Source organism: Solea solea, chromosome 10 (assembly GCF_958295425.1).
Source record: "Solea solea chromosome 10, fSolSol10.1, whole genome shotgun sequence".
Taxonomy (NCBI): Eukaryota; Metazoa; Chordata; class Actinopteri; order Pleuronectiformes; family Soleidae; genus Solea; species Solea solea.
Genome location: NC_081143.1, coordinates 24,940,859 through 24,964,856, shown reverse-complemented (window position 1 = coordinate 24,964,856; position 23,998 = coordinate 24,940,859). Strand labels below are relative to the sequence as shown.

General features: G+C 41.1%; 2 protein-coding genes across 2 annotated transcripts in view; one reads left to right on the top strand and one right to left on the bottom strand.

Moving 5' to 3' along the window:
- ncf4 (neutrophil cytosolic factor 4) overlaps positions 1-23,998 on the bottom strand; it is a 29,662-nt gene that overhangs the window by 5,170 nt on the left and 494 nt on the right. The window contains exons 2-7 of the mRNA XM_058639808.1: positions 23,444-23,528; positions 23,209-23,368; positions 16,306-16,376; positions 14,623-14,750; positions 13,018-13,066; positions 4,037-4,135 (exon numbers count right to left, since the gene is read on the bottom strand). Coding sequence (XP_058495791.1) covers positions 4,037-4,135; positions 13,018-13,066; positions 14,623-14,750; positions 16,306-16,376; positions 23,209-23,368; positions 23,444-23,528 — 592 coding nt within the window. The remainder of the gene's footprint in view (positions 1-4,036; positions 4,136-13,017; positions 13,067-14,622; positions 14,751-16,305; positions 16,377-23,208; positions 23,369-23,443; positions 23,529-23,998) is intronic.
- pvalb7 (parvalbumin 7) overlaps positions 4,142-23,998 on the top strand; it is a 28,955-nt gene continuing 9,098 nt past the window's right edge. The window contains exon 1 of the mRNA XM_058639810.1: positions 4,142-4,250. The gene's annotated coding sequence lies outside the window, so the exon portion shown is untranslated. The remainder of the gene's footprint in view (positions 4,251-23,998) is intronic.

Sequence of the window (23,998 nt, the reverse complement as noted above, 5' to 3'; positions counted from 1 at the left end):
GACGATGAGACGAAGATTTACAGGAAAGAAACCGTTCAGAGGAGCATGGATGTGCATCTGGAGACAGATTTTCAACACTAATTATCTGAATTTTAATATGCTGCTGATTTTACAAGCACACATCACAACCATACAGCCCTTTTTTTTACTATACTCCTGGTGTCTGAGTGTGTTAGGTCTGAACAAAAACAAGCTTTCCTCTTATAATGAGAACCTCATATCAGCCTGGAGATCTTGTAGGACATATGAAATTGAAATGTTAGAATCATCACGTTGTCACTCAAGAGGCATCACTCGCTTTAGGTTTAATAAAGGAGTTACCCAGCTAACAATTTTTGGTTCCCAGAACGTTACCTTTTGGTTGCGGGAACGTTCCTTGAAGGTTCCTCCCAGGTTCTCCTGTGGTTAACACGGAAAGTGTTCCTAACGTTCCCCTAGCCTTAGTTTTTGGTTGCACATTTGGTTCCCAGAACGTAACTTTGTCACAACCTTCATACAACCTTTAGAGAACGTTTGCTAAAGTTTCCCAGAATGTTCTCGTAACCACTTTTGTCACAACCTTTAGAGAACATTCTGGGAACCTTTCGAGAACGTTCTCTAAATGGAGCCAATCCCAGCTGACATTGGGCTAAAGGCGGGGTCACACCCTTGACAGGTCACCAGTCCATTGCATACAGACAGTATAGCTACTTATTTTGTGGGAAAAACAGCATAACCACTTTTAAAAAATAATAAATAAAATAAAGCTATATTTCAAAGATATATAAATAAGCTTATTTTTTACTTTGGTCACAGCCCCGTTAATCAGACTCTGGAATCAATGACTGCACTGGAATATGAAAATATTTTTAAACACAGTGACCCCATGCAGATCTAAGGCAATTTAGAGTTGCTCATCTATAAAATATGGGCTCACTGATGCAACTGAGGCCATGATACCCTGGTATTAAGTTTCTGGTGGTGATACCTCACTTTCGCTGATGTAAATTAATTACATTTTTACTGCAGACAGACAGGAAAACATCAAATCCCATGAATCAAGTTTGTTGCAGTTAATTCAGCTTTGTTAATATCCATCCATCCATCCATCGCTGACTGGAGCCAATCCCACGTGGCTCTGAGTGTGAGGCAGCACTCACCAAATGCGAATTTTTGTGCTCTTTCTGTGTGCAATTCACAGTTATCGTAAATGTGGCGATGGACCAGCTTCCTCGCTCCTCTCTTTTTTTGAATCCTGTGAGGATGACTGTAAGGAACTGTTTTTAGTCTTTATTCCATAATTCTTTAATCTACAGTCGACTCTCTTGTGACTTTTTTCACAGCCACTATTTCCTAACATACATACTGTATACCTATATATATATACTGTGCGAAGAGAGTATTGCTTTATTTTTAAACCATTATTCACATTTACAAACCTTTCAATCACTGTTTATTGAGGAGCACTGAGCAGCATCACTGATGTCTGCAGCTGCCACTGGTCAAAGTTTCTCTTTTTTCTGGGAATCTTGACACTGAGTTGGTGCATTTTGAAACATCTACCTTGATGCACCAGTCTGCCGGTCGAACTTGTCACGCTTCACACCCACAGCCATTCCACTTACTGACTACATTGAACGCATTGTACTTTTCACAAAGTTTTTTAAGTGTTGCATTAACCTCACCCACTCTAAAAATCACAAAATAAAAATTACTTGGGTGGATGCAAAGTTAGCATTTGCAGAGTTGCATAAGAATTAAATAGACGATCAGTCTTCTCCGTGACGATTTCTAGGATCTCTATCTAGAAAGCCAGGATAAGTGCATCCTCCTCCTCCTCCCCCTCCTCCTCCTCCTCTCCCAGCGTTGATTCTCGCTCTCCCTCTCTCCCACCATCTCAGCTTCCACCTCATATATTTCTCTCTCTCGTGCACTCACCCACTCCCGGCTTCTCTCTCACACTCCAGCTCAACACCTCGCATATTTCTTTATTAAACACATTTACTGACCTTTCTACTACAACTGTTTGCTGGCACAAATGTTCCCGTGTTGCTTCTTCATGTTTCGAGCAGCTAATTAAAATGTCCCACATCCCATTTTTGGAGAGCGGTGACACGTGACACTTGTGCAGTGTGTAATTTGGGACATTTTCCTCATTAAGTAATTGTTCCTGTAAAGGAAAGTAGAGTAGGACACCTCCAATCACACCAGTGACAGTAATTTGTGATCACTGTACCAGTCTGATACCATATGTGGGAATGACACAGTTTTTTAATACGAACCTCTGCTTGTGGCTTAACACCCGCAATTGTGTTTTTTTTAACTTTTTTTTAGGGAAACTTGATGATGATGATGATGCTTCTAACTATGCCTCATGTCAAATAACTGAATAAAAAAGTTGTTACCCTTGCATGTGCACACATATGCTGGAAAAGTCTTGTTCTAAAAGTACCCATTAGTAAGAATCACATTTAATGTGGAACTATGCAGGATTTGTACCCAAATTTAACAGCTTCAGTGTCATTGTGGTGGTTAAATGTCTTGTTGTGGGGAGATTGGGGGCTGAATCTAAATAGGAGCCCAAATCACTGAAATACTGCATGTTATTGTTTGCAATGGCCCTTTACAGGTATTTTAACAGGTCAAATGGGCTAAGTGGGTTATAATATTTAAAATATGTCATACCCAATGAATCTAAGTGATCTTGAATCAAAATATCCCCTCAACACAAAGGAAGGAGTCCAGGATCACCTTTTGGCAACTGAAATACTGCATGTTATTGTTTGCACTGGCCCTTTACAGGTATTTTAACAGGTCAAATGGGCTAAGTGGGTTATAATATTTAAAATATGTCATACCCAATGAATCTAAATGATCTTGAATCAAAATATCCCCTCAACCACAAAGGAAGGAGTCCAGGATCACTTTTTGGCAACTGAAATACTGCATGTTATTGTTTGCACTGGTCCTTTACAGGTATTTTAACAGGTCAAATGGGCTAAGTGGGTTATAAAATTTAAAATATGTCATACCCAATGAATCTAAGTGATCCTGAATCAATTTATCCCCTCAACCACAAAGGAAGGAGTCCAGGATCACTTTTTGGCAACTGAAATACTGCATGTTATAGTTTGCACTGGCCCTTTACAGGTATTTCAACAGGTCAAATGGGCTAAGTGGGTTATAATATTTAAAATATGTCATACCCAATGAATCTAAGTGATCTTGAATCAAAATATCCCCTCAACCACAAAGGAAGGAGTCCAGGATCACTTTTTGGCAACTGAAATACTGCATGTTATTGTTTGTACTGGCCCTTTACAGGTATTACAACAGGTCAAAGGGGGCTGAGTAGCTTAAAATGTTTAAAATATGTCATACCCAATGAATCTAAGTGATCTTGAATCAAAATATCCCCTCAACCACAAACTTATGAGTCCAGGATCACTTTTTGGCAACTGAAATACTGCATGTTACTGTTTGCACTGGCACTGATTTAATTGCGTTATGCAGTAAAATAAACCCGCTGCGACTCCATTTTTTGGCTGCACAATAACAGTTGGTTAAGTCTCTTGGGGACACGTGGATGTAACAAACTCAGTCACATGGTCTTTAAGTCACATATCCATACATTTTTGACCATCATTTTGACAACGAGATAAACAGTATTTCTGTTTCCCTCTCTTCTCCTTTCCCTCCTCTTTATCTCACTCTGCCTCTCTCCACTGTAATCCCTTGCTTCAGTATCCCTGTCGTCTCCTCCACCACCACTCTCATCCTTCCTCCTCACTTTTGTTTGCCATTCCTCCCCTCCACAGTCCTGATATAGAAGCCTCCCTCTCCTTTTCTCTTTCCATTTTTTTCTCTCTTATTCTCTCATGTCTCTACTCCCCCTCCACCTCTTCAGTATCTCTCCCATCCCTCCCTCTCACTTTCCAATCCATCTTTCACTGCCTTCCACTCTACTACCATTTCCCTCTCATCTTCTTCACCTTTCTCTCTCTCCATCCCTCCCTCCTTGCCATCCCTCTCTCTCTCTCTCTCTCTGCGTTCTTACCTCCAGCCAGTCCGTGTTGACTCGTCGCAGCAGAAAGATCACCTCTCCCCTCTTCAGGTTCAACTCTGCCTTGCCATTGCCACGAAAGTCAAACATCGCCTGGGAGACACACACACACAAAAACACACACACACACACACGTCAGTGAGAGGAGAGAGGGAAGAGAGACGGAAACAATCAACTCAAAGAGAGAAGAGACGGTGAGAGCGGACAGGTAAGACCTCACACACTTTCATGTGAGCACGTGTGTGAGACAGAGAAAGATGAAGGGATAGTAAAGTAAAAAAGTAAAGAAGTTAGAAGAGATGTGAGTGAAAGGAAGGAAGGGATCACATGTTTACTCATAAAGCTGTTCCGTGTGTTTGTGTACTGGGTATTTGGATATTGGAGATATTAGAGATGATTGTTGTCATTATTATCACTGATTTAACGTTATTGAAAGACATGGACACTAAAGTGTAGTTCTTATTTTTTCTGGGCAAAATAACAATTAATGAGAAGGAAAATTCCTCACATGTAAGAAGCTGTGTGTAAACATGCGTGTGTGTGCGTGTGTGTGTGTGTGTGAGAGAGAGAGAGAGAAGAGGACAAGAAGCAATGCAGTTTTCTGATGTTTCTAGAGAATAGTAATAGTAAGTAAAAAAAAAGCACTTATGGACAGTTTACTGACAAAGGTGATCAAACCTAAGGAGATGCTCCACTGGAATACATGCAAAGAAAGAAAGAAACTGGAAGAGAGGAGAGTGGACATTGTATCACACCCTCTAAAGGAACAAGGAGTTAAAGCAGTGGGAGGGAGGTGTTAAAGAGAGGGAGAAAAAGAAGGAGAGAAAAGTGCTGAGAAAGAGCTGAGCGATCACTGCTCACTTCAGAGTGAGTGACTGGCTGAGTAAACGGTCTGTATTGAAGCGGCTTTACACTAGTTTTGCCATTCACCCATTCACACATTCATGCAACACATCTATGTGTAGTGTATTTTCTATCACACGTCTTTCACACCCGTTCACACCCGTTCACACACACACAGCCATAATGTGTAGACTCGGGAATCAAACCCATAACCTTCCTCTTAATGAAGACTCACTCTACCACTGAGCGACCATCGCCAGTGAGTTGAGTAAAGACACTTGGTTCTCTCTCTGTTTGCGTGTGTGTGTGAGTATTTGATGTACTTTTCTGTCATAAACACTGACCTTGTCAGGACCAGTATGGTCCTCATGGAGACCAAAACCTGGTCCTATTGAGGCAGAACCCAATTTCTGAGGAACTCAGGACGTCTAGGGGCCAATATTTGAATTGTGGTTAGTTTAAGGTTAGGGTTAGATATGAACTGGTTATGTTTATTGTTAGAGATAACACTTTGACTGGGCTGTCCAAATGAATGGAAGTCAATGCAGTGTGTGTGTATGTGTGTGTGTGTGTGTGTGTGTGTGTGTGTGTGTGTGTGTGTCATCAGGGTCAGGGTAATCTCAGTGGATTGTTAATCCAGCCAGCTCCCTCACTCCCCAGCTTCATTACACTGCCACAAGTCTCTGTCTCATTTTCTTTGGACACACACACATACAAACTTGTTTTTACATCTTAGTGAGGACACATCATTGACTGGCACCTTACCCTAATCTTAACCATCACCATCACCATCAAGTGCCAAACCTAAACCCTAACCCCAAAACCAGGTCTTCAACCTGAAAAGGCCCAGACAAAATGTCCCCACAAAGATAGGGTTTTCTTTTATTGTTTTTTGGACCTCACACACATATGGCTGCTCTATCTGGACTGAATTATTCCAGATGTTTTATTTTATTATGGAGTTGACACAAACACTGGCTGTAATTTACAGATGATGTGAGAATATGCTGGAGATGATTAGCCACGACCTGCGACACAAACAACAAATACGATGTGACGAAGCAATCCCTCCTTCCATCTCTCCCTCTCTATCTCCCTCCATCTCATTACATCATCTTTCTACCTCTTTCTCCCATTCCTTGTCCTTCTCCGTTTGTCTGATTCTCTGATTCATTACATTTGTTCTCCCTTTTTTTTTGCCTCTGTCTCGACTCAAACTTGAAGTGGATTTGTTAAAGTCAGTTCTGCAGGTAAGACAGTTCACTGTGGACATACAGTATGTGGCAGGTAAATTGAGGAAATCTGCTCATGGGTATTTTTTAGCTGACGACTCTTCTTTTTGCAGGTTAGCAAAGCAAAACAAAAAGAATAATTTCACATTGAGATAAGTGAAATAGTGCATAGTGGTGAAGAGAGATCAGATTGTACCCAGGATGTGCATCAGTGGGCCATTTAACAACTAATAACTCAGCAAAAAAGGCTAATTTGTGTGTTAAACAGAGCCAGAAATGATAAAATATGCAGAATGACACAACTTGACTTGATTTAACCAGTTCCATCCTAAAAACGTAACAATTTGACTACTACAAAATCTATATTCAGGACAATTGTCGTCACAAGTTCTTGCAAACATCACTTTGAGTTGATCCAATGACCCGTTTTTTATTAACCGTCGCTAACTAGATTTAGTGACTGATCTGAACCCTGCCAACAAAGTTCTCATTAGTCAACTGATTGATGTGTGGGGAGAACAGACTAACAGGATTTAATTAATCTAGCCATGAGACCTCTGCTAAGGTAGAATGAGACTGTGAATCATTGCCTATTTCAACTGATAATAATGTTAAAGGTGTAATTAATTCATTAAGACATTGTAATGTAGTAATTACTTTGGAGGAGACAAGAGCATGTTAATGAACATCAGTGTTCAATACACATGTCAGAGTTAGCAAAAGCTGCAAAATTTCAATATGTCGTCCTTTGACAGACACTGTCACTACATTCTAAAGCCTCATTTATCGTCCATTAATAGTCCATTCCTCAACACTTTCGTGTGTGTTGACTAGCTGTCTTAACAACTTACAAAAGACGAATAAGCTAGTGGTTCCAAGTGCAGAAGGAGATCGTGCAGGGGAGGGGGTAAGGTAAGTGCTAGGACAGAAGATGCTCTTGGAAAAGCTGGGTCTTCGAGTGCTTCTTGAATTTGAATTTTATTAATCCCCTTAGGGAAATTATTCCTCTGCATTTGACCCATCCTAGAATTAGGAGCAGTGGGCTGCCACACAGAGTAGCGCCCGGGGTGCAATGGGGGTGGGTTCCTTGCGCAGGGGTATCCTAGCCCTTTTGGCCCGGTGGGGATTTAAACCGGCGACCCTCCGGTTACAAGTTCCCTTTCCACTTGGCCATGGGCTGCCATGAAGATAGACAGGGATGCCCCATGTTCTTGCAGTGCTTGGTAGGTCATTCCACCAGCGTGGACCGACACATGAAAAGAGTTTGGAGTCTGGGTTGTCTTGTGTGAGGTGTTGGCATTACCAGATGACATTTACCTTTCTATGTTCTGGCAAAGGTTTTTGGTTGTCTCAATGTAACTAGTCATACCTCCAATCGGCTCTAGTACTGTATACGACTGACTTGTGTTTGTTGACAATGGCTCTACGTGCCTTGAATTGCCCCTGGGGAGAAATAAGGTTTTTTGGAATTGAACTGATACTGTATGTTTAAGTTTTTCGTCACATTGTTCATGGATAGATTTGATGAAGTTGTTGATATAACTGACATAAGAAATGGGGTTTTTGAATTTACTTTTAATGAGACGACAATGGGAGGGCAATAAACTGAAGTGTTACCAAAGCTGAGTGGAACAGTTCAGTTTAGTATGGTACGTTTTTGTTTTTAGGGGGTGGTTTCCATTAGGAATAGTACCAAAATGCCCATCCCACAACTGTTCCATTTTGGGCACCCTTCCCTTGGGGTACCAAAGTAAAATGGTACGGTACAAGAGAAGCTAGACTTCCACCACCAACAGTCACTCCATTGCAACTAGCGTTTCTTCAACGCCCACAAGTCTATTCTCATACAAAGCTTCACGTCTTGTTGAGAGAAACGGCCACAAACCGGGCAGGACAAAAAACAAGCTGCTGGATGGCCTCCTTTGTTGTCTGTTGTGTTGCGTTTCAAGAGAAGGGGGAGGTCCTCAGCTCTGATTGTTCTGCAACGCCAAGTCACACCATCCATCCATCTTCTAGGCGATAGGCGGGGTCACAGGGCCACATACTTAGTGTCCAACTCTAAACTCTAGAGGGGTCAAGGCCCTTGTTCCGACCGGGTCGCAAACCCGGGTCTTCTTGCTGCAAAGGCAAGAGCGCTAACCACTGCACCAAACATGTGTCACACAATGTTTCACAAATCTCTGAAACATTTCAACTTTCCATGTCACTTGCTTCGATGTAGTTGCTTTGTGTTTCCTGTGATTGGACCAGAACAAACGTGTCCATGACACAAAGAGAAGGAGCTTGATTCCATGATTCAGATTCACTTTGAAGCATGACTACACAATCTTGCAAGACAGAATCTGGCATAGAAAACATAGAAGACACCAGTTTTCCACACAGCAGTGTGAATAGACCACGATGCAAAGCAGCCACTGATAGTTTACCAACAAATTCGTCTTCCGTAATATTTGAAATGAAGTACAACAGCTTCCTCAATTCCCTTTTCTGTGATCTGGCAGTCAACAAAGCTACTGTAACAACCCGACTGTTACATCCTCTCTCACTACGTTCTGCAGTTTATCCAGGGCATCTGGTGTTGGTGTACCACAAGTGCCCTATCAGGAGCAGGTCTCTAAATGTAGCCACGCAACCCTTGGGTTAATGCAGCCACAGGAGCAATCATCCAGTACAATTAGATTCACTCTGACCCCACCTTAATGAGCTTGTTAAACCTTCAGCACATTAATCAGGCAACAGGGAAGAGAAGATTAGAATGGAGTCTTTTCCCCTCTCTCCTGACGTTTATAAAAGTGTATTTTTTTAAGGACTTGGCCCACTTCCTTGAAGGCCTGGAGAGAAGAATTATGATACATTTATGTGTAAAAGAATGAGCACGGATTGCAGAAGTTGTTCATGTACAGTACATGTATGTCCCTGCAGATCACTTCTGCTTTCAAAACCCATTTTAAAATCATAGGGATTCCACATGCACATTAGTGCCAAGTGCAAAAGCTAAACCTGTTTAATGAATTCAGACTGGAAAATAATAACTTGAAGCTTAGTTTTAGCTTGCAGGGACACAGGGGTTTCTAGATGATTGTTGCATTGTTTAATACATTGGAGTCATTTGAGAAAAAAATGGATTTCAAACAAAAACTTTTGAGGATCTGCAACTCCTGCGTAAAGCACCACAAGCGTTCCAGTTCGAAACAAAACGTTCAAAACGAAACTTTTAAGGGTGAGATAAAGCAGCAAACGATGTTGTAGGTTTAAGGAGGCGTAGATTTTATTAGATGCACCTTTTGTTAAGTGGCTAAAATAATTTTTTTTTACGCTGGTTCTTAGTTTAGTTTGTCAGCAGGATGAACTGGGCAATAAAATAATAACAATATCTATTGCAATATTACTTAAATTGATATGAAACTGAAGATATACTTGATAGAACTTTGATAGAACTCACTTCATCCACGTTTTTGATAGACAAACCAAGAAAGCCAACCACATGACCACAATTCCAAAAAAGCAGGAACAATCCCTTCAAATACTGAATTAAATGTTAAGTTAAAACATAATCTAAGTACCCTTTTTCCTATTTCTTTGGCAGGCAGAAAAAGTTTCTCACAGCCGAAAAAAACTTAACGTGTCTAACTGCAATATAAGTAGATCCTGCAGTTTTCTTTTTTTTACTAGCAACTAAATGTGTCTTTCTGCGGCCTCATGACTGACAGGTAAAGCGGGTTTAATGGCTGTCACACCTGTCTACTGGAAGCAGATTACATGAGATTGCGGATTACAATGTATTTTGAGGGGCAGAGGTGAGAGATAATTATCAGTGTTGTAAAATGAAATGTCACTTTCACAACAGATTGGTAGAGTCTTTGTATATCTAGTAGTGACAGAGACACGCAGACTAAAGCTGCGTATGGCAAAATTCAGAGCCTATCTCCTACAGCGTTGTGACTGGCCTGTCCCATTTCACTTATTTGGCTAAATGGCGCCAACAAATGCATCATTCTGTCCCCAAACAAGGTTGGATCCAAGCGGTGGAGCCTTCTCAGCCAAACCTATCCCAGGAAAGACGAAAATGCTGGCCAAAATTTATGAAATATGTGAAGAACGTGTTTAAACATAAGTGACAGGCTGAACTGTATAGCTATCGTTATTGCATTAGTTTCAGAGTACATACTGTATTTCTAAGACTCCACTGTAAACATCCTTCCATTGTGTACTGCTTTATCCTCTTCTGTCCCCTCTCCTAACTATGTGCATTTATTTTCAGTGTAGTCGGCGAACACAAGTCATGGAGCCCTGTCCATGTCAGTCGTAATCTGTTTTCACCATTTCAAAAAAGCTAGTCCGATGTGTCCTTGTGTGTGACATGTGTAATTTCCTCTTTCTCGCTTCCTCCAACAACGTTTTTTCTAAGCTTCTTTTTCACTGGCTAAAATCACACTCTCACTGCCTTGACGTTATAGCTGGTACCTCGCTAGGGGGTGTGTGTGTGTGTGTAATGCCGTGATGTAATGCCGAGACTTAGCGAGACCTCCTGATTCTCCTAGTCGGCACCCCTGATCTTGCAAGGCTGGCCACAAAACAACTCTAGAGGGAGTGCAGACAGCCTCCAATCTCCCCACAACAAGCCATTTAATCATCACAATGACTCCAAAACTGTTCAATCAAGGTAAAAAATCCTGCATATTTCCGCTTTGAATTGTAATACGCCCAGAAAAAAATGGAATAGAAAAGTGGTAGAAGTAAAAGCAAGGCAGGCATTGCCTGCAGCCTGATCGTATCTACTGGAACGCTGCAGAAGAAGGGTGGGATCTTGGTAGCTCTGGATTGCTTTTTTGTTAAAACCTGAGAATCTAAATTTGAATTTGGCATCGTCCAGGGGACTGCTGACAACACTCGGGCCAATTCAGCATGTTGAATCACACATTTGGACATAAAAACAGTGTGTTGGCCAGTCGCTGTGCTATTATGTGTCCAACCGTCTGCATGATGACCACACAAGATGCTGAATATGCACTTCCCACCCCTGCATAGGTCTTCTGGTTTCCCTGTTTCCATGATGAATACAGATTACCGCCACCTGCTGGTGGTAAGCAAAGTGTTTATTATTAAGTCATTATTCTTTGATGTTTCATTCCTGACAATTATGTTTTTCTGATTGTGATCCACTGAAACTACTTCTATCTTTACCCACTCCTCTTGTAAACCTCCATCTTTCTCTACCCAATTTTTTCAACTCCAAACAGCCTGCCCTCGAGCTTGTGCATCATTAAAAAGCGCATGCATGCTAACTAAGCTCAACCTCTTGCGCTGACCTTGTTTGAAGCCCAAAAGTGCCAAAGCCAACAACCACCCATCACACTTTGAGCCTGAGCTAATGCTAAGTGGAGTGGAATGAAGTGTATCAGAAAACAGTGACGCCTGCAGCAGCTGCACTGTGACAAATGCCCGCGCTCACCTGACCATCCATCAGGATCAGAGCCGCCGCTGATCAGTGTTTGGATGGAGTTCAATAGCCACTTCCCCGTGCTGAGCAAACACACAGCAGGTCGCACACAAACAACACAGAGGAGTATTTCTTTTATTTTTGCCCACAGAGAAGGAGGGAGGGAGCTAAAATAAATGTTGAGTAGGCTGGCAGGTCTAGTAGTGTAGAGCTCACCCATGTTTTACTTCTGTGTGGGAGAGAGGGGAGGCAGAGAGGGAGGACGGAGTAAAATAGAGTTGCTTCTGCTACTTTGGCAATTAAAGACCAGCAAAGTGTGCAGTGTGTGTTGCGTGCTGCATCTCTCTCATAGTGCAGGGTTGGGAAACTTTTTTTGCAAATGCATCCATCACTTGTCGACGTGCTTATATTACACCTGGAATGCAAATAGTAAATAGACGCTTGCAAAACAATCTTACCCAACGTTACGACACAGGATTAAATTACAGAAGAAGCCACTCTTCTGTAATTTAATCCTCTGTTGTAAAAAGAGCAGCAATAAGCCAGTAAAGGACACAGATACTGTTCATGTTGTGCCATGAGTAGAAATTGGGTAAAGGCTATTTTCTACAGAGTTTTAAATATGGAATAACTTAGTTCCTGTGTATCATAAATCACCGCCCATCGCTATTTACACTGAAATGGTCATTATGATGAAAAGTTTAAGCCCAAATGTCGATATCTTTGTAGTCTGTTTGATGTAACAGTATGTTGTATATGTAGAATGTATGAGTATGTAAGTATATGAGAGCGAGGGATGGGACGCGGTCACAACCTTTAAAAGGCGCAGAGGGCGGGGTAAGGAAAAGGACACAAGGTCAAATTTAAAGGGAGGGAGAGATGGGGGGAGAGAAGAGAAAGCCAGGAGGAAGAGAGAGAGAGAGAGAGAAGGCTAATGTGAAAGGAGATGGATAAAGAAATTAAAAAAGTGAAGTCAAGCGAGGCAGGAACTATTGATGAGGTCAACGAAAGTCACAAACAAGCGGGAGGAGGGGAAAAGTGAAAAACACTCAAAGTCATCCTCATTGATCTGTCTGTCACATCAGTCGAGAGAAGGTAATGCAGTTGTGTGTGTGTGTGTGTTCTTGTATGGATGTCTTTGTGAGGACTGTGTATAAACCATTAAGAGTGAGGACATTTTGGGAAAGTGAGGACATTTTTGGTTACAATTGGGTTAAGGTTGGTTGGGTAAGGGTTAGGGTTAGGCATGTCATTTGGATGGTTAACAGACGAGGTTAGACATGATGTAGTGAGTGTCCTCACTACAAATGCTGCATAAACGTGTGTGTGTGTGTGTGTGTGTCAGGATCATATGATTCTGGGGGTGATGCAATGCGTTCTGCGTGGTTGTTTGACTAAAAAGTTGTTTCTCACTGGGTGTCCATGGAGACTGTTACCAAAGCAACTACAACTACACATACCTCTGCCCTTGGGGAGGAGAAGAGGTCCATCTTAGGTTTGACCGTCTTCCTGCAAGACAAAACGGACACAAGATGAGTCAACTAATATCGTCTGCAGATGTAATCATTAAAAGGATCGACAGTATTAGTAACCGTAGGAAGGATCGCTAGAAAAATACTATTATTTTGGGATGGCAACTCTCTGTGCTGCGCTCCCGAAACCAGATGAGCAAAGATTGACACACTTGTTTACTCAACACATGACTCAAGGCAATCTCTTACCCTCTGAAACTCTCTGCTAATATTGACACATTTTATTGTATTTACCATCCGACGCTCTTGTAGAGCCGTCTCTTTTTTTATTGTTTACAACATAGGAAGCTGTTGTTGCTGCTGCTAGAGTAGCAATGATTCCACTAAAGGGACCAGGATGCAGAGTAGTTGTTGTGGAACAGCCAACATGATATTTAAACTGCCCTGTGATTGGTCCACAGTCTCCAGTGATGCTACGGAATCAGTAAAGATTGTACAAAGAGATGCAGAAGAAGTATTGATCAATAATGCCCACAGAATTCCTGCCTGCAGTAGCTTCGATGCAACAAAGAAATCACATTTGTCATCTGTGTATGTATGAAAAACAGAGACAGAGTGGAGTTCATGTGTTATGTGCTTTGAATGTCTGCCGTGAGGAAGTGATAACAGACTACCTTTGCATCATTTCCTCTTGAGAGAGTCTGCTGTTTACCACATCTCCTGCAAGTGTAACCTGACCACATGGACATGGGGGGATAACGGGTGTAATGAAAGAGGAAGTAGACCATAGTATCTATGGATTTTTCCTCAAAGCTAAATTTATGTATGGTCGGCCTCCAATTCTGAGAGTCCTCAGTTTTCATCATAATGATCCATTAAACAGATAATGTCAACAATCAATATAAATATCTGTGTTAAAGCAACTTTACCGGTTCACTATAACTTTATTAATGTTTATCCCTTAGCATTTATCATGTATTTGTGGCAGCCCGTGGACAAACAGAAAGAAATTGGGCTAGTAACCACAGGGTTGCAAGTTCAAATCCCTGTCACGTCAAGGGCTGGTGTACACTGTTATTTGGACATTCCAAATGGAGGTTTGGAAGACTTTGACTACTTCCAGAGCAGATTAAAGAAAGAAAGAGAAAAAGAGCATTGGAAACACCTGCCTACACAACAAAGAAACCTATAAAAAAAGAAATAGAGTCATACAATTAACAGAGAGCATGTAATATGGTTGGCGTATTATAGAGATACATGGAGAGATTGCCTCTGGTCATAATGTGCTCATTTTCATGCTCATCTGGTAGGAGGACACAAGAAAATCTATGGAAATTAGATGTTTTTTTGAGCTACTTATAAAAAATAAGTTGATATATTTTATTCTAAAGGCTGCATTGAAGAGTCACATTGTTAAGTTAGGTTTGATATTTTTGTAGCTTCTGGCCAGGATTACATTTTCAGATGTTAATCCAAGACAAGTGCAAGTGAAGCCTTCACAGAAACAATGTGTGGCACAAACAAGGCACTAAACATGGTTTTGAGAGATATTAACAATCAGGGTGTCAGTAGCTTAGTAGCTTATTAGCATACACTTTGCGCGTTTGGGGCCGTAGACGCCTGAGGGCCTGTGGTTGGTGCTGGCTGTCCTGATCCGTCTGGTAGAAGAAAATCCTGAGATCCTCATCGAGCAGGAACCATGTCGGCAGACTGAGCAACCTCTGGGAAAGAGCAGAGAGAGAGGAGGGAGGATGACATAAGTCAGATGAGGAAAAATGGAAAATGGAGCAGAACAAGAATCCAATCCCAGATGGCATTTGGGGCGAGATGATGAAGATGATACTGATGATGATTATTGTTATTAATGATACCATTCTCACATACACCTGTTGCACAACTGTTCCTCTGCTCTAGCTTCTTCTCTCCTTTCTACCCTCCTCTCCCTCATTACACTCCTTCCCTTACCGTCCTTTGTTTCCTCTCTCCTACCCCAACTGGTCAAAGCAGACGGTCATACACTTTTAAGTCTGATTCATTTAACAGCTTCAGAGTCATTGTGATTTATGGTTAAATGACTTATTGTTGTCTCCACTCCCCAGAAAACCAGTCAAATCAGGGCTGGGTTAGGGTTAGGGTTACCCGGAGGGGTTAGGGTTAACCGGAGTCCTCAAAACCAGGAGGTCTTGCGAGGTCTTGGGTCTCACACACACACACACCCAAGACAAAAAGTAGCTATAAGATCGAGGCAGTGATATTAAGTTATTTTAAACATTCAAAAAGAAGCAGAGAAAACCTTTGTCGGAGGAAGCGTGGAAGAGGAAACACGCACAAGTATGCAAAATGGATGCCGACCGGCATGGGCATGGTTCCACGGCTTGTGTTTGCCGGCTCCGTTGAAACCAAATGCCCATGGGCAGAAAAGGGGAGCATTATCTGTGAGTTTTTACAACAATCAGGATGATGAAGGCTGTAGAAAATGAAAGGATAAAGATCTATGATGATGTAAAAATGTTTACTCCGAAATTGTAGGGGGAGCTCCTTAGAGAAAAAGTCTAAAAAGCAACCAGACTAACAAAGTTTTGCTTTAAAAGGCAGTTTTTTTTGCCAAGCGCTTGTTCATTGTGTTACTGTTGGGTCTCTCTCTATAATAATAGTTCTGTTAGTTGTGAATTGGCACTCTACAAATAACATTGGGGTAATTATAGATGGGATGAGCGATAAGATGAAGTAAAGACCAGAGGGGTGATGGAAGAAATGAAGGAAAAGTAAGGTGGTGGGTGATTCACGTTGAGATGGATGGAAGAAGCGGATGAAAAAAGAGAATGAGAGAGATGAAGCGAGAAAGATTACAAGTGCAAGGCAAGAGAGTGTGGCAAAGTGAGAACCATGTAGGTTGTGGTGGTGGGGGGGAAAAAAACAGAGTAAAGCAGAAAAGAGAAGTGAGTGAGTGGGAGAAAGAGAGAACCTGATCGTGTTTTTAGCGATGGAGCAACGCTGAAACATGTCAAAAGTCGCACAACTACAGTCAGTCAGACGTGATGTGGGCACAGGTTAGAGCAAAGAGAGGGGAGCAGCAACGCCTACGCGTTGAGCTCCATCAGCATACTACCGCTCAAATATCCAAGTCAGTGCTTATCCACCTACAGCATCACTCAGCCCACCAAGCTGTAGGCTTTACCGCACTGCACGCTGCAGAAGATACAGAGCGTGCCAACAATTCTTTTCCTTGGTACTAAATTAAACACTTTCACTGCGCAAAGCGTTACACGTGATTACCTTCATGTACACGTTGAGTTCAGGGATTCTGCTCTCTGCAATTTCCTTCTTGTTTCCAATGAAGACTTTTCCTGATGAGAAATGAAGAAGAGTTTTAGAGCACAGGTCAGAATTACAGCATAATGTTAAAAACAAGTGATCCATTTACTTTATATTTGCACTTGACAAGGAAACCTATGCACAACTTGAGCTTGTTAAATGGAAACAAATGTCTTCACGTTACAATCAAGCCATTGTCACAGAAGTTCCCACAATTACTGTAACCCTTTATCGGACAGTCATTGAAATACTTTGAAATTCAAAATTTAAACCTCAGAGTGTGATTGCAGGGCAGTACCAGACTTTTTTCCTTTCCTTTGCTCAGATACAGTAAAATATTTTCTAAAAGATATATAAAACACACAAAAAAATAAAGGGTCAGGTTTTTTTGTTAACGGGGGACAACAGCAACACTGAGCGAGTAAAGTGAGACGCCTGCAAACAGGGTCAGAGTACGACCGACAACACAAAAGCACCCACGAAAAGTGTCGGTCATGTCATGTTACAACACGCCTGTGCATTATATACTGTGTAGGGTGGCCGTGAATCGGCAGGTAGGGCGGGTCGCCTTACAACTACAAGGTCGTCACTGGGGCAAGAAACCGAACCCCCACACATAGCTCCTGTTCTGCTATTATTCTTGGATAGATAAGATGTGGTTTCTGTGGAAAAGTGTAAATTTATGGCGTTATTCCATATGCAAATCTAGATGAGAATATCTTTTACCTGGTGTTTTTCCATGCAGGAGTGAACACCTACTCTGGTACATTATCAGTATAAAGTGGTACTGTATTTACAGAAGAAAAATGAAAGTGTCTGGATGTGGTAACAAGACACTAAAAAAAAACCAAAACCCTGAGGGTTAAAGAGTTAAAGAGACTGTTCTGCCCTATGCTATACAGCTGATTCAACAGTAGTAGTACATGAGCACCACCAAGCATAACTTTAGCTTGCAGAGTATGCACTAAAACTACATTTTAACAACTGCTATTTGTTCATTTTTATTTGTTTTTGGTTCTGATGTTACTGTTATTTTGTCATTTTCATTCCAAGTGAAAGTGATAGTTCCTGTCTTTTGAAGTGTGTTTGTACAATATAGTCACGCACAAGCTAGGTTCCTATTGAAATGCAGCGCACATTTTACCCTTTTGTGAATCAATAGCATATAATCATTCATTCATTCATTCATTCATTCATATATAGCCGACTGTGCCATGCATAAACCCTGCTACTACATGCTGTTACTACATCCCTCAGAAGCCAAGGAGGCCCCTGCTCACAAAAATATGGCTGCCAGCAGGGACACCGGGAAAAAACAGATTATAGCGCTACTCGACAAAATCAAATAAAATCTATGCCAGTGAATTTTTTTTATCAACATGAATGTTCAAATGTGTTATTTTGTGGTTTTCACCCTAATTTAACAGCGTTGGAGTCATTGTGATGGTTAAATGTGGATCAGTGTCTTATCAAACCTGGAAATAATGATGTTCTCAAATGTCTTTTTTGTTATATGGAGCAAAGAAACCAGAAAATATTCACATTTAAGAAGCTGAAAGTTAAATGATAATCAATACAACTTGACGATTCATTTAGTAATTGATTAATAATCGATAAATCAAGTAATACTTTCAGCCCTAAGGTGAAATTGGGCTCTCTCTACTCTCTTTATCAATAATATCAAACCAAGTCTAGTCAAAAATCTACATCCGGTGCCGCCGCAATTCATCCAAGGACACCCCAGTGCAGTTAAATCAGATTTAGCACAGTCTTAACAACCCAGGCCACAATATTCAGCCCCCTCTCATCTCATTCACTACATCTCTCACTCAATCATTTGCAGTCAATCAAAAATTCACCTGTTCATTCACCTTAACTGATGAATCATTCATTCATCTCCGGATTCACTGGAACAAATGTTCCTTTGACTTTGAAATCCATCTCGCCGTCGAGGGTTCTATTTCTGTTACTGTAAGATGTGAGGTGACTTTAACACCCCACAATAGTCAGGGGGACAACACAGTGAAATATCTACAATAAAATCAAAACAAAGATATTCTCCATTGTGTTTTCCCCTGAATCAAAAACGATCCTTTTCCATTAGCTTTTTTCTACACCTCTGTCTTTACTCTCTCTCTCCTTCTTGATGAAATCTGGCCGTGAGATTAAACCCCTCAGATCTTATCCATTATCTAGCAAACGCCTCAGTGGCACATGTTAAATCAGAAATGTGTTTCCCAATATAGTAAAGTCACAATGAGATATCAAAAAAATACATTATATTCACATTAAAAAGAGACCTGAGTGAGAAGAGAGGATCAGAGAACAGCAGATGCCTTGTTTTAATGGATCAGATCCAGTTTTTTGGCAGAGCTCCAGCCGTCAGCTCCACCGCAGGTGCACCGCAAAGACGAGACGGATGAGTAAAATGTAACTAGAGAACACACAAGATCATAATAATGTCCACACCTTCCTAATGTGGGGGCTGATGAATGAATCCCAGTGACAGGAGGGTCACAGGGGGTGCTGTGCCAATCTCCGCTGACGTAGGGCGAAAGGCGGGGTCACACCCTGGACACATCACCAGTCCATCGCAGGGCCACATACAGACAAACAACCATGCACTCTCACACGCTCGGCCCAATTGACATAGTTTTTGGACTGCAAGAGAACCCAGAGAAAACCCACGTCTCGAACCCCAGGCAAGAGTGCTAACCACTACACCAACCGTTCCTTTGGAATACCAGAGTAAAATGGTATGGTAAGGTCAGGGCGGAGGTAGACAGGCTCCGCCCATGACAGACAGACACCCTAAGAGTAGCCAAAATAATTACTCAAGTAAAAGTACTGTTACTTTAAGATGATAATTACTCAAGCAGAAGTAAAAGGTTGTTTTTTTTACAATCTTCTTTCTCACCATAAAATGTCACTAATTTTACAGACTGAACCCTTAAATTCAGACGACAACAAATTACAAAAAAACAACAACAAACACTGACATCAGATACATCTGTACAGTCACAGACTCGTTAAAGACATTATTTTGTTCTCACGAAACATGTGTGTAATTAAATACAAGGTGAGTGAGTGATGCCAGATCCAGATCACATTGTGTTCTGCCAAGTGTGAACAGTTGAATCTGCACGCAATCAGATGTCTCAGGACGGATGATAATAAGTTTTTGTGGTAAGAAACGGTAATACAACTCCTGATTAAACTACAGGGATGCATAAAGAGTGAAAGCAAGGATCATTTCTTTGCTCAAGAGAGCAGCTCAATTTATGGGAATGTCAGGATGATTTATTATTTCCAACAGTGATACCCACTCATGCTGTTATTTGTTTCACTTCTTCCCGGCTGCAACTGCAACTGGGAACAGCAGCACGGCATAAAGTCACACGATGACAAGCAACAGAGCGTGTCTGGACATCTGATGGCCTGAGATCCGGGGGGAAAACAAGTCACTGGCCTGGAACTGAGCCGTTGTTAGAGAAGATTAAGAGGCGGGAGAATGTGTTTGCACTGGCCGCAATCAAACAGAAGTATAAATTACAACGAGTCAGTGAGTGCAATAACCAGTCCGAGAGCTGGGGGGCGCCAATCAAGACTCCGAGCAGACAGATGCCGGCAAATATGAGACTGAAATCCTAAATGGATGCTAACTCAAAGGATTGGACAGAGGCTTATCAGACAATCTAATCTTCCCAAGTCACAAGACATACAGGATTCTCACTTGACGGCGTATATCTGGGCCTCAGTTATTGGAAAAGCCGCCGTTTATTTGTGTTTGTCCGCTTGTTTTTTTTTCTCCCGGCAGCTCATTCTTTTCCCCATAAGTCTATCTGTCGAGGAGCCGCCGTCAGTGTCCGTTTCGATTATCGGAGGCTGGACGCCAACATCTGCACCGTTAAAAGGTCCAATTAAGGCTCTGAGTGGACGGTTTGGGGCCACTGATTTGGGTGAGATGAGGACAGGGTGAGGTGTTTTGTTGTGACATGGTAATGCTTGTGTTGTGAGGACCAACATCTGTTTATATGCTCATCATGGGCAGTTTTCCTCTCGGTGGGAAACACAAACACTGTCCCTGTGAATGATTAAAATCTATTTAGCCAAGTAGTTATGGTTAGGGTTGGAGGAAGTTGGAGAAAGAGATTGATATGAGTCACTGTTACGTCCTCTGAAGTCGTTAAGATGAGGGTGTGTGTGTGTGTGTTCTTGGCATTACTGCCTACAGTTTTACATTCCCAGTCCCTCACCTACAACATGTTCATGTTAAAAGACAAAGACACAGAAGTTTGAATGTATCGTTCTTTCAATTTTAGACTGTTTTGCATTCCTGGCATGTTGAAGTTTAAGTAGTAATGTTGAGGACTAAGTTAAGTTCTCCTTAACCTTCTCTTAACTCTTCTCTAACAGATTTATTTCTCTTTTTGATCAAATGTATGCAGTCCTCCATGCAGAAGAGTAAGGATACTCTAGATGATCTTCTGCAAAGGAAGTGTGTTTACCAACTTGTTTTTAGTTTTTTTGGATTTTATTTAAGCATTTTTATTGATCTTTTGTAGATGTATGTCTTACAGCAGCTTATTTTATTATTTTTACTTATTTTAACCTTAAAAGCACCAGAGAATGTCCTGCAACTAACGATTATTTTCATAATCGATTAATCTGTCGATTATTTTCTCAATTATTCAAGTCATTGTTTGGTCCACAAAATGTCAGAAAACGCTAAAAAATGTTGATCAGTGTTTGTCAAACCTGGAAATGAAGATGTTCTCAAATGTCTTGTTTTGTCCACAAACCAAAACAATTCAATTTAAATGATGTCTTTGTTATATGGAGCAAAGAAAATAGGAAATATTTACATTCAAGAAGCTGGAACAATCAGAAATCTTGTTTTAATCATGAAAAAAAGCTTCAAAATAGTTGACAATTAAGTGCTTTTGCCAATTTTTCCAGAATAACTTCCAATATCTGGCAGTTATTTACCATTTACTGCATGTTAAAATACCGTTTTAACAATTTAAACACTGCAGATTTTGCGTGATAAATTTGAATAGTATAAATCACTATTTTTTTTTAGTCTCTCAATATTTCTGTGTCTCTCAAACGGGCCAAAAAATGGAAACTATGCACAGGTGTTCATCAAATTCTCTCCTCTCTGGCGACAAAGACGCCAATTCACCGGTTTCCTGCAACAGCACGAGTGAAAATCTGTAATAACCACACGTTTGTTTTGACGTGCAACTTTCTCAGCTTTCCGATAGCACAAACTGATGTAGATGATTAAGCGGTAGACAATGGACGGATCTGCCTAGAATTTGTTGTCACTATACTCCAACACCTAATTTGGCCTAAATTTCAATACTAAATTTTAGACCTACGATAAGAATTATATCAATTAAACAGATTTGATATGTGGGAAATGTGTCTTTGAATGAGCAAAGAAATGATTTATGAAGTCAAACCTACATATACAGTGGCTTTAGGTGCTTTTACAGTTTCACTTTTTCCAGCTCTTTGGAGGAAAAAAACTAAACATGCAGCCAGCTGTCACCACAGATGCACTCAGTTCCTCTCCATATGCACGAAGCAGAGCAGAGTGAGTTTGCATCTGAAGGTGAAAGTTAGAGGAAATTAGAGCAGCTTCGCTGACTCACTTCTGCCATTTTTACAAAATACCCCACAATCCATTACTGTTAGGACTTATCTTTTCATCAAAAAAAACTCAAACTATCTAAATAATTAATGCCATAAAGTAATATTTTAGGAAATACACAAAAGAGATAAAAACATTGAACCTGAAGTTCATTAATTAGTGATTACAATACTGCAAACGATACCGACTAATAGCTCCAGGTTATTAGTTTAGTTAGATCTTTATGTATCATAATGTGCCATAAATCATGTTATAATTGTTATAATCTATGAGACACAAACTCTTGCAGGTTAGAAAAGTTGCCAAACGTAAAAGTAAGAGCTTGTTACGTGTTACAAACCAGTACATGCTCTTGGCAAAACAGGCTCCCTCACTTTTATCAGTCAACAACAGGGCAACAGCGTCACCGGGCCGCCACCGGGCCGCCACCGGGCCGCCACCGGGCCGCCACCGGGCCGCCACCGGGCCCACAGAAAGACATTTTATTGATTATCAGAGTCTGAAAGATCTTTTATTTTGAAAAAAACGCTTGTCTAGGTCAAGTGATATGGTACGTCAAAAATGTAGCTTACAAACTAGCAAAAATTAGTAAAAACAGAAGAAGAAGAAGAGTTTTTGACTTCCTAGAAAAAGAACGCTGCATTTAATAGACAATATCAGGATTCCTACTTAAAATACAGATTTGTCGCATTTACATCTCGTTTGGTCCAACAACATTTCTGCGATGCACAAAGACCGTGACGAAGACAAGATGGAGGCAACTAGAACACTGTCCTAGTAAAGCAAGATGTCTGCAAAAACAAAGAAGTGCAGACGAAACGTTTCAGAAGTCAATTCGAAACGGTGCATTTGGTTCACTTGAAGCGAATGAAAGAAAAATCACAAAACAAACTATCACTGCAACTTTAAACAAAAACAGGAAGTGCGCTTGCATGTAACACATGTCATCAACATAGTGTGTGATGACATGATTTGGGTACAAACCAGGTTCTGCTCCTGTTTTTCTGGAGCTCTTAGTCCTTTCAATCACTGAATGACCCACATAACAGTATCCACCCTTCACTGGATAATAACCTCAGTTTGGAGAATCACTCTTACTTGTTGCTGCAACCGTAGTCAGCTACACCTGAGTATTTAAACTATGTGAAACCTGATGTTGAGCTGGTCACACAGTGTTATCAGTTACATATATGCTGCGCACTCACCTGGGAGAGAAGGCAGGATGCAGGTGTTAGGACCATGTTTCTCTGAATCCTCAGGTGTGTATTTGGAGTCGAGGATCTGGTGGAGGCTCAGGAACTCTCGGTACCTCCTGTAGATCAGATACTTGCTGCCTCCTCGAGTCTTCACCTCAATTGCGAATTTCTGAAACAGAGGAACTTACATGAGAAACTTTGTGCCCTTCACATGTCTATGAACATGTGGATTTTAAAAACGTACAAAGTAGTCGATGAAGCCCCTCTTCTCCTCGATGTCGGCGATGGTGGCACTGATGGGGATGTCATTGGGAAGCTGATCAAAGTCGCTGTGCGACAGAAACACGACAAAAACACACTTTGACTTAACAGTTTATGGATCTTTAACGTACGACAATTATTGTTATTGACTGAGTTGAAAAAGTCCCGATGTAGCCATCGCAACCAAAACAAACACATTTCAATTTCATCTTCATTTATTTGAGTATTGTTTGTATAAAATAAATATAAACACAATTTAGGCTACATTTGAGTGAGCGGGTATTACCAATGTTGTGGGGACCTAAAACTGTTAACACAGTCACATTATGGGGACTTGTCTTCCTTGTGGGGACAAAAATCAAGTCCCCACAACCTAAATGACTACATTTTAAAGTGAAGATATGTTTTAAGGTTAAGTTGAGGTTAGCGTTAGGATTAGGCCAGTAGTAATTGTGGTTAAGGTTAGAGTAAGTCTCCAGGAAATGAATGTAAGTCAATGCAATGTCCCCTCAAGTCATGAATGTCCAACATGTGTGTG